Below are 14,075 nucleotides of genomic sequence, written 5' to 3' on the forward strand. Positions count from 1 at the left end.
GAAAAATGACATCTATATCATCTGCACCACACACAAAAAAAGCCTTGCCATGCATAGACAGCAAATGAGCATGACTGGAAGAGAAAATTTAACACGTACGAAATAGCATCTTTTGGGGCCTTCGGAATAAAACGGCCATATTCGACATGATGAACACTAAAAATAATTGCATATACTGTAGGATTATTGCATAGAGAAGCCAGATGAAAATGCATCCTAAATTTCACAAACTAAACCTTTGTGCACTTTTTTTATTCTGTTGCACAATGCAGTGTTTATACATATAGTTTGAAAAAAGAAATTCACTGTAATATACATTTGGTTGGAAATATAGATCTAGTATCATGGCACTGGCTGTACTGCTAAGCCAAGCTTATAAAAATAACACTGTTGAAGTATGAGATATGAAAGATCCCTTTGCTTTTCTTTCTGTCCGTTTCTGACATACTCCGAGATGATGAAAACGATGGCAAAGCAAAAGAATGCAAAGAGAGAAAAAAAATGCTTAAAGGTATATTTTATTTATTTTACATGTATCTAGATATATCTAATGGTAACTTTCCAATAAGGTTAATTAGTTAACATTAGTTAACTAACATTAGTTAGCATGAACTAATAATGAACTGCACTTATACACCATTTATTAATCTTTGTTAATTTCAACATTTACTAATACTTTATTAAAATCTTGTTAACATTAGTTAATGCACTGTGAACTAACATGAACAAACAATGAACAGCTGTATTTTTATTAACTAACAAAGATTAATAAATACAGTAACAAATATATTGTTCATGGTTACTTCATGTTAATAAATACATAAACTAATGTTAACTAATTAACCTTATTGTAAAGTGTTACCAATAAATGATTTGTATTTCCCCCCTCTCAACCCTTAGCAGGGTTGTTTTGGCTTTTAATATATCAAACGGTGAACACATAAATAAATAAATGAAATTGTATATATTTTTGTTGGTCAACCTAAAAGATGACTTTTGGCACATGAACAGAACATAACCTGATGTTTAAAAACAAACAAACAAACAAACAAACCAAAAATTTAAATGAGCACAGATAGAGGAACACATTGATCACAGCTCGAATAAATATATATATTTTTTCACTGGCACTCATCAAGATCCATTAATAATCGACATCAGAATGAAACATCCAGGACACGTACTGTACCAAAACAAATCTCGGTCTCTGCAACGTTTTCATCGTATAATCATGGAAGCCCCAAACTGCCTCGAGACACCAAAAAAAGTTGAATTTTCAATCACTTTCTTATGGAAGTATTATCATTTAAATATATGATATATTACAGCAGTAATGTTTCTCCATATTCTCGCAATGCAGTGCGTCTTCAAGTTGCAAAAAAAGTTGTACAAGTTTTCCTCTTGGATTCCCAGTCATCAGTTCAGAAGTTCTTAAGTTGAATATTTACTTTTAGTCATTTTCATTTTTTTTAGTAAATATATTGCCACATTCATATATCATGCATTTTACTGCATTGCTATTGCACAGGTCCGGATTATTCAGAAGGACAGGAGAGAAAGAGACAAAAAAAAAAGAGGAATAAATACCTCTGCCGGGGACTCGTCATCACCGAAAGCGAGTGAGAGCACTGCAGTGAGAGAAAGGCGGGCACGGTGGGATGTGGGGAGGGGTGTAGAGACGGGTGTATTCAGATCTCTTTACTGCATTATTTACTTCATATTGTGAACATCCTCGCTGCGGATGATCTTGTAAATGATCCAGTAGAAAATGTTAAAAATGAGGAAGACCAGCGGAAAGGCCACACGCGACACCGTGTCGATCCGTTTGGCGCGGCTAATGAAGAGCTTGCGCATCTCCTCTACGGTCTTCTCAGGGGGGTTGGTGGAGGTGGGTGCGTTGTTGTTGTTGCCCTTGATGGCCATGCCGTCTTTGCCCTGGAGACACGCCGGACCCATGCCGTAGGCGGAGAAGCTGAATCTCCCGTCTCCCGCCTCGTCCTCCTGCAATACAGCACAGGTGTTGATCGGTCAAGAAACACATTATTCACACGCTTCACCTTAAACAATGCGCTTTTATTGAACTCCTTTCACACAGAGATTCCGGAAAATACACTGATAATGTGTCCCGGGATCGTTTGATTTTGATTCCTTCACACTGCCAGTGATTTTCTGGAATCTGGAATCTGTCACACATGACATCAGGATGATGAATTCAAACTTTCTTCTTTGTTACTGTACAATGAGAATATTGATCTACATTTAAAACCCCTGGTCAAAGAGTCGCACGATAACTACGCCATTGTGACGACACGTGCGTCATCAATATGACACACCCCTTGCGGCCTTGGTCCTGCCTTTTGTTCACTTTTCTTGGGACTGATCCCAGCAATAGGGGCTTTTGAACCGGGTAGTTCTAGGAACTTAGTTCTAGGAACTAGCCACCAGGGTGGTTCCCCGAGAACTAATAGTTCCCCATGGAACATTTTCCTGGTTGCCTTCGCACCGCCAGTAGGAACTCTGAAGTAACGTAAGCCGTGCTTGTTGTTGTAACTTTTATTTTGATTGTACGGCAGACGGTGCTGAGAACGCCAGAGCCTGATCACACAGCGCTCCCATTCTCTGTCTTCATTAGTTTACGACCTGTTTAACAGTCCTGTCTAATACGTTATTAGATAGAACTGTTATACAGAGAAAGTAGACAGTAACATTTATTAGCGTTTGAGGTGTGGTTGATGCCCAATGTCGCTAGCTGAGCAGAAATACATCATCATGCTTAGCTTGGTCCACTCAAAGTTGCATTGTATTTTCTCTTTAGCGTAAGGGTTAAGAGGCCCATCCATCACTGTTTTCCATATTCGTAGAGTTCGTTTCTGGAGTTACATTGCTTTTTTAAAAATGGCGGGTGCTGGTGTTTCGCGTGCGTCTAGCCAATCAGCGTACACTAACGTCACTGGTAGTTCCTATAGAGCTGGTTTAGACCCTACTCTGAAGTAGGAGCTAAATTAGTTCCTCCAAAAGGAGTTCCTAGAACTAAAATCGTTCCTAGTTCCTGCGGTGCAAACACGTCCATTCAAGGAAAATCTTGATTGCACAGTCAGCACTGTATAATATGAGTATGCTCAATGCTAGAGACTGCGTCCTATCAATGACACTGACAAGGCAAATATGCAAATAAGAACGTTAGCCTAGGGTTCAGGAATGTACTGTATGAAATTTATGAATACCCTGGATTAATTGTTAACCTTAATCAGCAGAGTGAAATGTGAAGGAAGATGGATTCTGTTTACCAAGGTTTACAATGACCCAGTGTTAACTAGTTCAAGTGTGAAAAGTCCTCATATAATGCCAGTGGACAGAAACCCAAAGAGTTAACGTTTAAAAAAAACACAATCGTGATGGTAATCCATACGACCCCAGTTGACAAATCAATATTTAGTCAAGCAAAACGATAGGTGTAAGAAAAATACTAATATTCAGACAAATTTAAACTATAAACCATCGCTTTCGGACAACTGTTATACGTGGGTTAATGAGAACATCGTGAATTGCTACGTTGTGAAGCGTGACATAAGTGTTTACATCATGCTTCTTAACATGCTCATGTTTACATCGAGCATGAAGTCATAAACGCACATATGACAGTTCGAAGGAAGTGATGGTTTATATTAGAAGTTGCTATAATTGCTTCGTTTCGCTTCATCCACTGGGGTCGCATGTATTGATTACCTTCATGTTTGTTTTGTTTGGTTTTTGAGGCATCAACTTTTGGGTTAATGTCCACTTGCATTATGTGGACTCGCATAGATGATTATTTTTCTAAAAATATTTGTAGTCATCTGCAGAAAGAAAATCATATACATAAATGAGAGAATTTGAATTTTTTGGTGGAAGTCCTCCAGTCCTGTGAGGTGGATTACACGTTTTTATGAGTATTAACTATTGACGTGTCAGCTATATTCCACAGGGCGCTGCTGTGAGAGGTCACAATATTTCACATATCAGTTAATGGACTGACCTTGCCTTGCTCCCCACCTCCACATGCTCTTATTTGAGATTCAGCAGATGGACTTGATCTTACACGTTAATGAAAACAGTCCCCAAAATAACCACCTCGGTTAATTACATTTCAGCGCGGGTAGATATTTCACCGTGATTGTGCCTGCTTAAACACAAACCGCAGAAGCGAAATGGGATCATTATGTTCGTAATGCATGTTTTCAATTTGCAGGTGGCAAACATCTAGCGCTGGGAAATATCCCGCTCGCTTTTAGTGAAAGATCAGCCATTTTCTACACAGGACTCCATTTTTAGACACTTTGTCCTCCTTCTGTCCTTGTCTTTCAGCCATCCCATTTATAACTGTTAATGTGTGCAGGGGTAAATGGAAGATCACACTAGGATGCGAGTGTGTGTGAGGGGGTGATGTTATTCCACTGCCCCTTTGTTTTTGTATACGACACTGTCTTTGATGCCAGGGTGCTACGACCTTTCCTTGTCCTTCAGTTGTACTGGCCCGCCATTTGTAAGTATTACGGATGCTCGGCTTTATTTCTGCTGCCATATGATTAATGTGGTGGCTCCGAGACGTGACGTGGAGCTGTAAAGAGGAGTCGGGCTGCAGCACCGCTGCGTCCTGCGTCACTTTCCCTCCCGGCCCGGCCCCTGCCAGATTCATTACCCTCCCTTCCTAATTAAACCTCCGCCATTACTGCATTAGGCGTGCCAGCTGCGTTCCCAGTCCAACTGTTAGAGGGGAGGGAAAAAACAATAAGCAGAACCCAAGCCTCCGCTTTAAACCTCCAAGTGCAATATTACCACCGAACGTCAGAATGCTGCTCACGGCAGCGTTTGCAAATCAGGGGTGTGGTGTCCGCCACTATATACAGGACCTCTCAGCTCCTTCATCAATCAAAGCTCGTAGATGTGACTGATGATTTGGATGTCTTTTATTGGGACGTTGTGATAAACGACAGAAACCGAAACGGCTGTAAAATAGCAGCCTCATGCTTTTATCGTATATATCTATATACATTTAAAATGTTTTGCATCAGATGTCCGGGATGGGGATGGTTTTATATAAAAGCATATATTAAAGTGAAAGTCACCTCTATCATACACGTTGAGACCGGGATGATGTCCTACATTTATCTGTGTAGGCCATTACAATGCATTGCATTTACATGCGTCTGTTGTTTTATCACCTATGGGTGACTTGGAATGAATATTTTACGAGCTGCATATGAAACAGATTCAGGCATTATGCTGATGTGCCCAATGCTTATGAGTCTTGAATGAATACATGTTTACAAAAATATGATTTTTCTCCAATAAACATCTGCGCCCATGTAAATGCTGGGAATTCAAATGAGAAGCCGACAAACAGCATTTGTTTGGTGTATTTCATGCAAGCATATTATGCCTTTCAGGTTTCCCTAATGGCCCAAATATTTTTCAACCCTGTATCGGTCCAACCACATCTAAAAACTGATCTATTCCTGTCGTGTGCAGTGACCTCCAGAGTACAATGAGAATGGATGGCTCAATAGCGACATTTCAGGCGAACCATTGATTCTAAATATGCTTACTAATTAAACGAAACGCTTGCCTTTTGTACTACGTCTCTAGCCTTGTGCATTTTCTTATAACAAAGCATTTGCCAAAAAAAAAATTTCTGGTGAAAATGCAAACACTTGCCCTAGTTGTGGCCACAAAAGAGGTTTCTTTTGATGCACTATGCACCCTAATAATATATATATATATATATATTAATTTTTTTTGCTGAGAGTTGAAAACTGTTCATCTTTGGGTAAAACGCAGCGCTCGTCACTGTCAGTTAATATTGCTCGTTACTGCATTTTTATATTCTGTAATATTCTTCAAAATGAGATCATAAGACGTTACTGCTGAGGATATTCCAAATCATAGCAACCAAAGCAACTCTGCTGCGCCTCCAAAGCGCTCTTAAGCACCACCAGTTGGTCGTTTTTTGAAATAATAATTTTTTTTCAGCTGGCTTAAAAGCTGGGTTTGGTGGACACGTCAATTGATTATTTATTGTGAGGTATAATGGCCTATTAGTCTCTTTTGCATTTACGCAATATACTGGAGCTAATCCTGATTCCACAGCATTCCTGGACACGTAATTTACGTAGTTGTAATTCATAGGTGGGGATTATGCAAATTGTGAATGAGCGTGCATGAATGATTGGAAATCAAATCTGATGTTTACGAAGCGTTTGTGAATTTTGTGAATTGAGAGTTTTCAGAAAGGTCCGTTATACGTGCAAATTACTCAAAATGTTCTCATATATTTACGAAAGTTTCATGAATGAGTTTTTATCAAGTGTTTACGTGTTTTCTAAAAAATATTTGCTAATTGGCTAAGTGGGATTACAGATGCTGTCAGGGACATGAAGCATTATGTCACGCAGGAAAACTCCATCTCAAATGTTCTTGTAGATTTTTAATGAAGATTGATTTGTCGGAAGCTTAATGGTGGTGACGTTTAAGTTGTGCACTTCATTTATAGTCTACCTTCAGTTTTTTTCTTCAAAATTCATTAAAGTTGCATTCATTTGTAAAGATTATTTTGATGAACAAAACGTGTAAGAATTTTTGGTTGGTCCTAGAGCTTATTTTATGCAATAATCCAAATGCCAATGTAAAAATCTTATTGGGTTTTTGTTGAGGGAACCAGAGGGATACCAACTTCCAGATTGGCCAACAAAAGTATGTCATCACTGCAGTTCTCAGCCCAGAATTCTCAGCACGGTTGGCTAACTGTGCTGGTAGAATGTGTGTAGTGACATCGCCACTCAGGATTGGTCACTTGTCTGTTGCCTGGCTACTAGTTTCTCTGTAGCTGACCAGGCACATTATTTGAACAAAGTAAACAAGTTAATAATAAAAATATCTGATCATCTTTCATAACATGGCTGCTATTTATCTCTCATATCGCCTGTAAACTCTTGCATTACAAAGGCAACAACTAACATATGTATTACATTCCAAAGAGCACTGTTTGGGACGGATCGGCATGGAATGGAACAGTTAAGCAATGAGAACGGTTGGGAAAATGGCTTATGTAAAGGTGTTCTGAGTGGTTTTTAGCATGTTGTTATAAGGTTCCTAGGGTCTTATGGGTGGTTGCTTACTGACTCAAGTCAAAGGAAATCATCCAAATGTCATATTTTGGTCCCTACATGTGTCTCAGGTCTCTCCTTCAATGTAACTTAATTATTTATATAAATTAGAAATGCAATCATCTCCTGAACAACTCACATGATTTGAGTTATCATTCATGTCTGCAGAACAAGCGGTACAAGACATGCCACATGCTGAAGTTCAATACTTGTGGTTAGAGGTTTGTTACACCAAGAATCCCTATTACTAGATGAACACCACTAATAAACCCTGACAAAGTGATCAGGACCCCGACGCAAGCTTGTGTCCTGCTATAGGGGTTTATTTGGTAATACTGACCATCTGCATTATTCCACTTTTACATGACTTCTTAATATAAGCCAATCAATATTTAATGTTTATTCATTTATTATTTTATTCGTAGGAAGCTGGATGTGCGGTCAGTTGTACAAAGTTGCCCTTGTCAGCGGACATTATTCAAAAATATTTGACTGCTGATTGAAACTGACTGACAAATAAGAATCAAGTATTCAAGAGAGTTGCGTAATAAGCAACAACAAAAGACTGCAGTACTTTGCAGCACACTAACAGTCCAGTGCCAAGTCCACTCAACACCTCTGGCTCTATTAAACACTGCACTATAATTCAGGCTGCACCAAACCAAATAAAATGACACGAATCAGCCTCACTATGCACCTTTGCCACCCTAACTCAAGATGGCCAGGAAGAGCGTGACACTGACTTGCTTATCTTCTCATGCTTATTTGTATAGACAATCCCCACTCGTACGAACGGCATCTGCAGCGTTCAGAGTTCCCTATGAGCGACCCGCCTTGCATCACAATCAGCCCTAACAAGGTGATTACTCTCCATCAATAGGCTACTCACTAATATACACTTGTCATTGTTAGGAAAAGCAAATACATCTGCAGTCCAGAGGTCGCACTGCTTCACCCAGTTATTAATACAGCACTGTCAGGCCGTGCAGTCTGGCAGTCTGTTGTACTCTGTTATACCCACGTTGTGTAGCAATAAACTGGACTGGTTCCAGTAAATAATCTAGCTATTAGTAAAAATGCATTAAAATACATTGTATTAAAGGATGAGAGCTAGAGTCGTATTTATGCAAATGAACTTGCATCTTCATTTTAAATATTAAGAATCTGTATGCATTATTCAATTATATTAACATTTTTAATTTAGTTTTGTCTCTGTTTATTGACTGTCTGATGCATAATGCACACACAACTCAAACATTGGCTGAATTCTTAGTAACATACTTGCAATACTACTATTTCAGTCATATGTTTATATGCAAGAAATAGTAAGAGTAGAATAGTAGTATTTCTATTACGTCACACAAAGTGCTTCATGGGAGTGGGTGGGTACTAAAGTGTTCTTTTGGTGCAATTTACTCGTTGCAATTCTCTGATTGGTGGAAATTTCACTGTAGTATCATGAGTAATGTAGTTTTTCACCAGGAATTCCTCTGTTGAAAATGAGTATTTAAACTTTTTTTTGGGAAATAATTTGAACATATACCATCAATTAATAACCTTTTAACTCACAGTGGGCCTGTCTTTAATGGTTTATTGTTAAGTGATCGTTAAAATCAATCGGGGTTATGCGGAGCGCCCAGCGTTTGAACCGGACAAAAGGTCTAATCATTTCCGCTTTTTACTTCCGTACACATCTGCAGCGGTAGGTGATCTCTGAGGTAACTGTTCATTTTCGCTTACTATAATAAAATTCTTATTTCTGATCAAACTTTAGTGTATTTGTTTTAATAAAAATGTCACGAATGTTGAAATATCAGAAACGGGAACATTCGAACAGCAGTTTTTGTTGTGTGCCGATCTGCTCTGTGTCGGGGAAAATGAACTCTGGGGTAAGTTTCCACCAGTTCCCAAAGGATGAGTCAGTCAGGGCGATATGGGTCCGAAACATTAGGCGTGATAATTTCGTTATAAGGAGACACACCACTGTCTGCAGTCAGCATTTTATGCCTGAAGATATAACTGAAGGGGGACGACGCCGTATGAAACCCGGTGCGATTCCGGTGTTGTTCGCCTGGAACATCTTCAGCCTGCCGGTCGCTCGGTCAAGCGTGTGGCAGAGGACACAGAGTACTCGGGGCTCTGGATGTCCGTTTGGCAATACGGTGTACATCGGAAATTGATATTAGGGGTAGCTCCTGTAAACACCGGCTATAGAAGGTCGCCATTACTACGCTGTGTTTACCTCAGTAGCTGACGGCCGGAAGTAGTTAAACCTGTTTTGTAGAACCCGGAAGAATGATGCGCATAACCCCTATAGAGAAAATGAATGGGATTTTTACTTCCGGAACCTGACTGGTGCACTCTATAGACACTTTACTATCCCATGAGACCAGGGAAGAGGATTTGTGAAGGGCAGTTAAGCAAAACAACTGAATGCAGTACGTCCAGATTTCATTCATACTACACCTATTCATACTACACACTGCCCAGCCAAATAAAAGTTGTTGTTTGGATTTTAAAAGGCAAATGCTTAAGAGTCTTTGATTGGTGCATACATTTTGGGTCAAAATCTTGTATTGACAATGCAAGAGTCAATCACTCTGTAAAGTCTCCTCCAGCACATCCCAAAGAATTTCACTGAATTTAAGGTCTGGACTCAGAGGTGCCAATTCATGTGTGAAAATGATTCGTCATGCTCCCTCCAACCATTCTTTCACAATTTGAGCCTGATGAATCTTGACATTGTCATCCTGGAATATGGCCATGATGTGTCTTCCTACATGGTTGTTTAAGAAATGAAAAACTACACACTCCATCAATTAGAGTTAAAAGAACTGTTGCCAAACATATAACATGCTAGCATTTGCTTATTTAAATCCGAAGAGTGACTCTTATTTTTGTTTGGCCGGGCAGAACATTCTTTTTTAACAATTGCAAAGTACTCATTCAAAATAAGTACCTACTAATGTGATTTTAGAGTTTTTTTATTTTTGTTTTTTGAGCCACTCAGTAGTTACCATATGTTAGCTAAGTAAGACTTAAGTCAGATTGTGAGTGACAAGTAAGATTCAGGTTGCCCACTTTTTTAAAACAGTGTCATGATTTATATATCAATAAATATTCAAGTGTTTACAGGACAGCAGTCTCTGAGACAAGTTTGTTCTTGTGTCATTTCCACCACTGCTGAGCACATATCTCAGCGCTGTCCAGCAGGGGGAATCCTCTTTCTACACCCGACGCCTCTCCGAGACATATGCAGGAGGAGGAGGAGGTCGATAAGCGCCCATGGTAATGCCGGGGAGTTGTTTTATTGTGTAGTGCAGGGAGGTGACAGCTCCGGGCTGCAGTGCAGAGAGCAGGCACTGACTGATAGCTCCAGTGAGGCAGAATGAAGGGCTGAACCCCAGCCGTGGATCACTGTGGCTGGGGAGTTTCATTAACCAGGGGGTGATAATGATAATGCAGCAAACCTACTGCTGTGCTGCACCTCCTGAAATGAAAAACACTCCATATACACACAAACATTTAATCATACAGCCATGGTCACGTGCCATTACATGGAGTCTCATGCTTGGAGAGCTATCTGAGAGCGTTCAAGTTAATGGCTATTCAAAGCCGTGACGGCCAAAACAGACTGAAAAATATTTTCCATTTCATGCTTTTGAGAACAAAAATGATGACTGGCAAACATACTATACCAATGAAATATTTCGATATACACTTCAGTTCAAATGTTTGTTTTATGGTTTAAAAAAAAAGAAGAAATTAATACTTTTATTCAGCAAGGATGCATTAAATTGATCAAAAAAGACAGTCAATACTTTTACATTGCTGTCTTTTTCAAATAAATGCTGTTCTTTCGAACTTTCTATTCATAAAAAAAGAAAAAAAGAAACTGTATCACGGTTTTCACAAAAATATTTTGGCACAACTGTTTTTAACATTGATAATAATAGAAAATGTTTCTTGAGCAGCAAATCAGCATATTAGCATGATCTTTGAAGGATCATGTGACACGGAAGACTAGTGAACGTACACGGGAACGAACGCGTCACTATATTTCTCATTTAAATAATTCCCGCCCAAGGCATACCCCCCCCAAAAAAAAAAGAGAGAAAAAAAGGGGTGTGGCCTGGTTGAGTTGCGTTAGTAGTGCGTTTAAACTAGCAGTTATGTTAAGAAGAGTGACATTTCCAAAAAACACTCGAAGAGGTTGACCAATCACAACCCACTGTTCCAGGCGACCAATCAGAGCACATTGCGCTTTTTGGAAGGAGGGGTTTAATAGAGACTGGAACTAAACAGAGCGTTACTTACAGACTAGGAAGAGAGGTGCTTCAACAGTGTACAGAAAAAAAGGAAGAAAAAAAAAAGGAAAAAAACCTTTTTTTAAACATTCAACCACGAAAACCTATTCTAGTAACAAAATCAAGACTTTGAAAAAGGGCATAATAGGTCCCCTTTAAAATATATTTATACTGAAAAGTTATTCACAATATTACTATTTTTACTGTAAAATTAATCAAGTACATGCAGCATTGCTGAGCATAAGAGACTTCTTTCAAAAACATAAAAAAGTCTAACCAACTTTTGAATGACAGTTTTATCAAAATGTATTTGTTCAAATAAAGAGCTATTTTTCGATTAAGTCAATGGACAAAGATGATTTCCCTCCCCAGACTGGTGTAGCATTGGCTTACTGGTCCATGCTAAACCAGCCAAACCCTTACTGCTTGGGTTGTGAACTTATTAGATGGAAATCTGTAGCATTTATACCAAACAGTTGGATTTGCAGTTTGCATCATTTGCCCTTGGCGCCTGAATGGTGGAAGGACTGCTATCAGCGAGGGCTGTGTAGTCTGTCTCTGTGGATTTACCTGTATAGGGCTAAGGGAACCAGAGACTAATCTCACTGCACCCATTACATGCAGCCCAGAGGCAAACTGAGGATTACAACGGAGGGATTCAGGATTTATTCGGAGCTTTCTGAGCTACTTGAAAGATTTCACCATGCCAACTCACATTACTCTATGAATGGAAGGAGCATTAATGTTTCAACTTCAACTCACATTATGTTGGTTTCAGTCTCAGCATGCTAAAATCAGGAGAAAACATCAATCCGGTCCCCCCAAATATGACGACTCCCTTCTGAAAGACCCACTTTTTTATTTATTTTTATAATGTTACAAAAGATTTCCATTTAAAATAAATGCTAAAAGAATCCTGAAAAGATCATGGTTCCCACAAAAATATTAAGCAGGACAACTGTTTTCAACATTGATGATAATAATAAGAAATGTTTCTTGAGCAAATCAGCATATAAGAATGATTTCTGAAGGATCATGTGACACAAAAGACTGGAGTAATGATGCTGAAAATTCAGCTTTGCATCACAGGAATAAATTACAATATAAAATGTATTCAAATTTTGATCAAATAAATGTGCATTAATGCATCTGCAGGGCTTATACAGTAGATAGTGTGTGCTTGTACTGTAGGGTTTACCTTAAGATGCCTTCTCCTCCTATGAAAGCGCAGCAGCTCCTTGTGTTGGCGTGCAATGAAGTTGACGGCCGCATACTCCAGCAGAGCAGAGAACACAAAGAGAAGGCACACTGCCATCCAAATGTCAATGGCTTTCACATACGAGACCTGCAGCAAGACAGAAATCAACAGGATTTGCGACGAGCAACGAAGAACAACTCTGAGTCACCGCCTGGCTCAAAGTTCACTCACTGAGTCACTCTTGGCTCAAGTGCTCAGAACTTTCTAGTTGAGAAAGCCGTAAAATATGCCCATTATTAGGTAAGAATACCTTTCATCTGAAATCTGGAGAGCTAAAAGGACTGTTCTACCAAGCCTGAGATAGGGGATCAAAGTGTTAATGAATAAAATATGTCAATTTTAAGAATTTAGGCTTAGCAGTGAGTCTTTATGCATTTCTTTTTTTTATTTTTCTCACAGCATGATGGCTGTTAGACAGTGGCCCGGTCTCTACGCATAGAGACGACTGAAGTGCGCTTTGGGAGACGCGCAGAGAGCTGCTTCTTTGGCCTGGAAAAGAGCTGGGCTGCCGGCCCGACCGCTTGGCTGAGACTCACTTTATTTGACAAGCCAGTGACCAAAGTGGTTGTGGAGTTTAGGTGGCATTACAGAGTGCACGGTTCACAAAGCATTGTTGAAATGACGGGAGCGCGCTGGGGTGAGACAGCGCTGATGAAAAACTCCGCTCTGATCTTCACCGCTAATCTCATATGGCTTTATTGGAACGGTTCTCTTTCGTTAATTGAAACCTTTACAATTACTTCCATCAGTAACACCTACTACTATCAAAACCGAATAGTCTTTAGAGCTTAAGCCAAGAGACAAAGCTGTGTTTTTTAGATAAACCCAGCTGGACACAGGGGAGGTACAGCCATCCAAGGACATGGCATGAGCACTGACATTAAAAAAACATGGCGTTTTTCAACACCTGCATGATCAGTATTGCGGTGAGAAGACTCAAAATCATCTGCCAAATGTCAAAACTAGGAATAATCTCAGTAAACTGGATTTATTCATTTCATAAATCCAGCTAGAGGTTTTCATGTCAAGCATGGCAACCTATTTAAACCTGAACGGTGTCTGTGCCAAGTCATGGTGCATGTAAATGATGATCAGCATCTCAAACTACAGCAATATCCTGTCTCATCTTGACGCTGCATGTATGATCTGAAAATCTATGAAGTACTACAGTAAGCTGAGTAAGTAAAACAGGTACAGAGAAATGATGGGTACAATTTCTGTCCTGTTCTAAAGTAATTATGTCAACAATCCCCAAAAACCACACACAGAAAAAAGGACATCAGAATTACAACTGAAATAGGATATTTCAGTTTTTATATAGAAATTAGTAATAATAGCAGTTCATTGAAAAATCATTACCACAAATGC

The 14,075-nt window shown here is 39.3% G+C and overlaps 1 protein-coding gene across 3 annotated transcripts in view; it reads right to left on the reverse strand.

Moving 5' to 3' along the window:
• Positions 1-967: 967 nt before the first annotated feature.
• Positions 968-14,075, reverse strand: part of glra1 (glycine receptor, alpha 1) — a 55,063-nt gene continuing 41,955 nt past the window's right edge. For all 3 annotated transcript variants that reach the window (XM_082177293.1, XM_082177292.1, XM_082177294.1), the window contains 2 exons: positions 12,648-12,794; positions 968-2,001 (listed from right to left, as the gene is read on the reverse strand). In XM_082177293.1, the coding sequence (XP_082033419.1) occupies positions 1,711-2,001; positions 12,648-12,794 (438 nt within the window). In that variant the 3' untranslated portion in view covers positions 968-1,710. The remainder of the gene's footprint in view (positions 2,002-12,647; positions 12,795-14,075) is intronic.

Source organism: Leuciscus leuciscus (assembly GCF_965113295.1).
Source record: "Leuciscus leuciscus genome assembly, chromosome: 8".
NCBI classification, from domain to species: domain Eukaryota; kingdom Metazoa; phylum Chordata; class Actinopteri; order Cypriniformes; family Leuciscidae; genus Leuciscus; species Leuciscus leuciscus.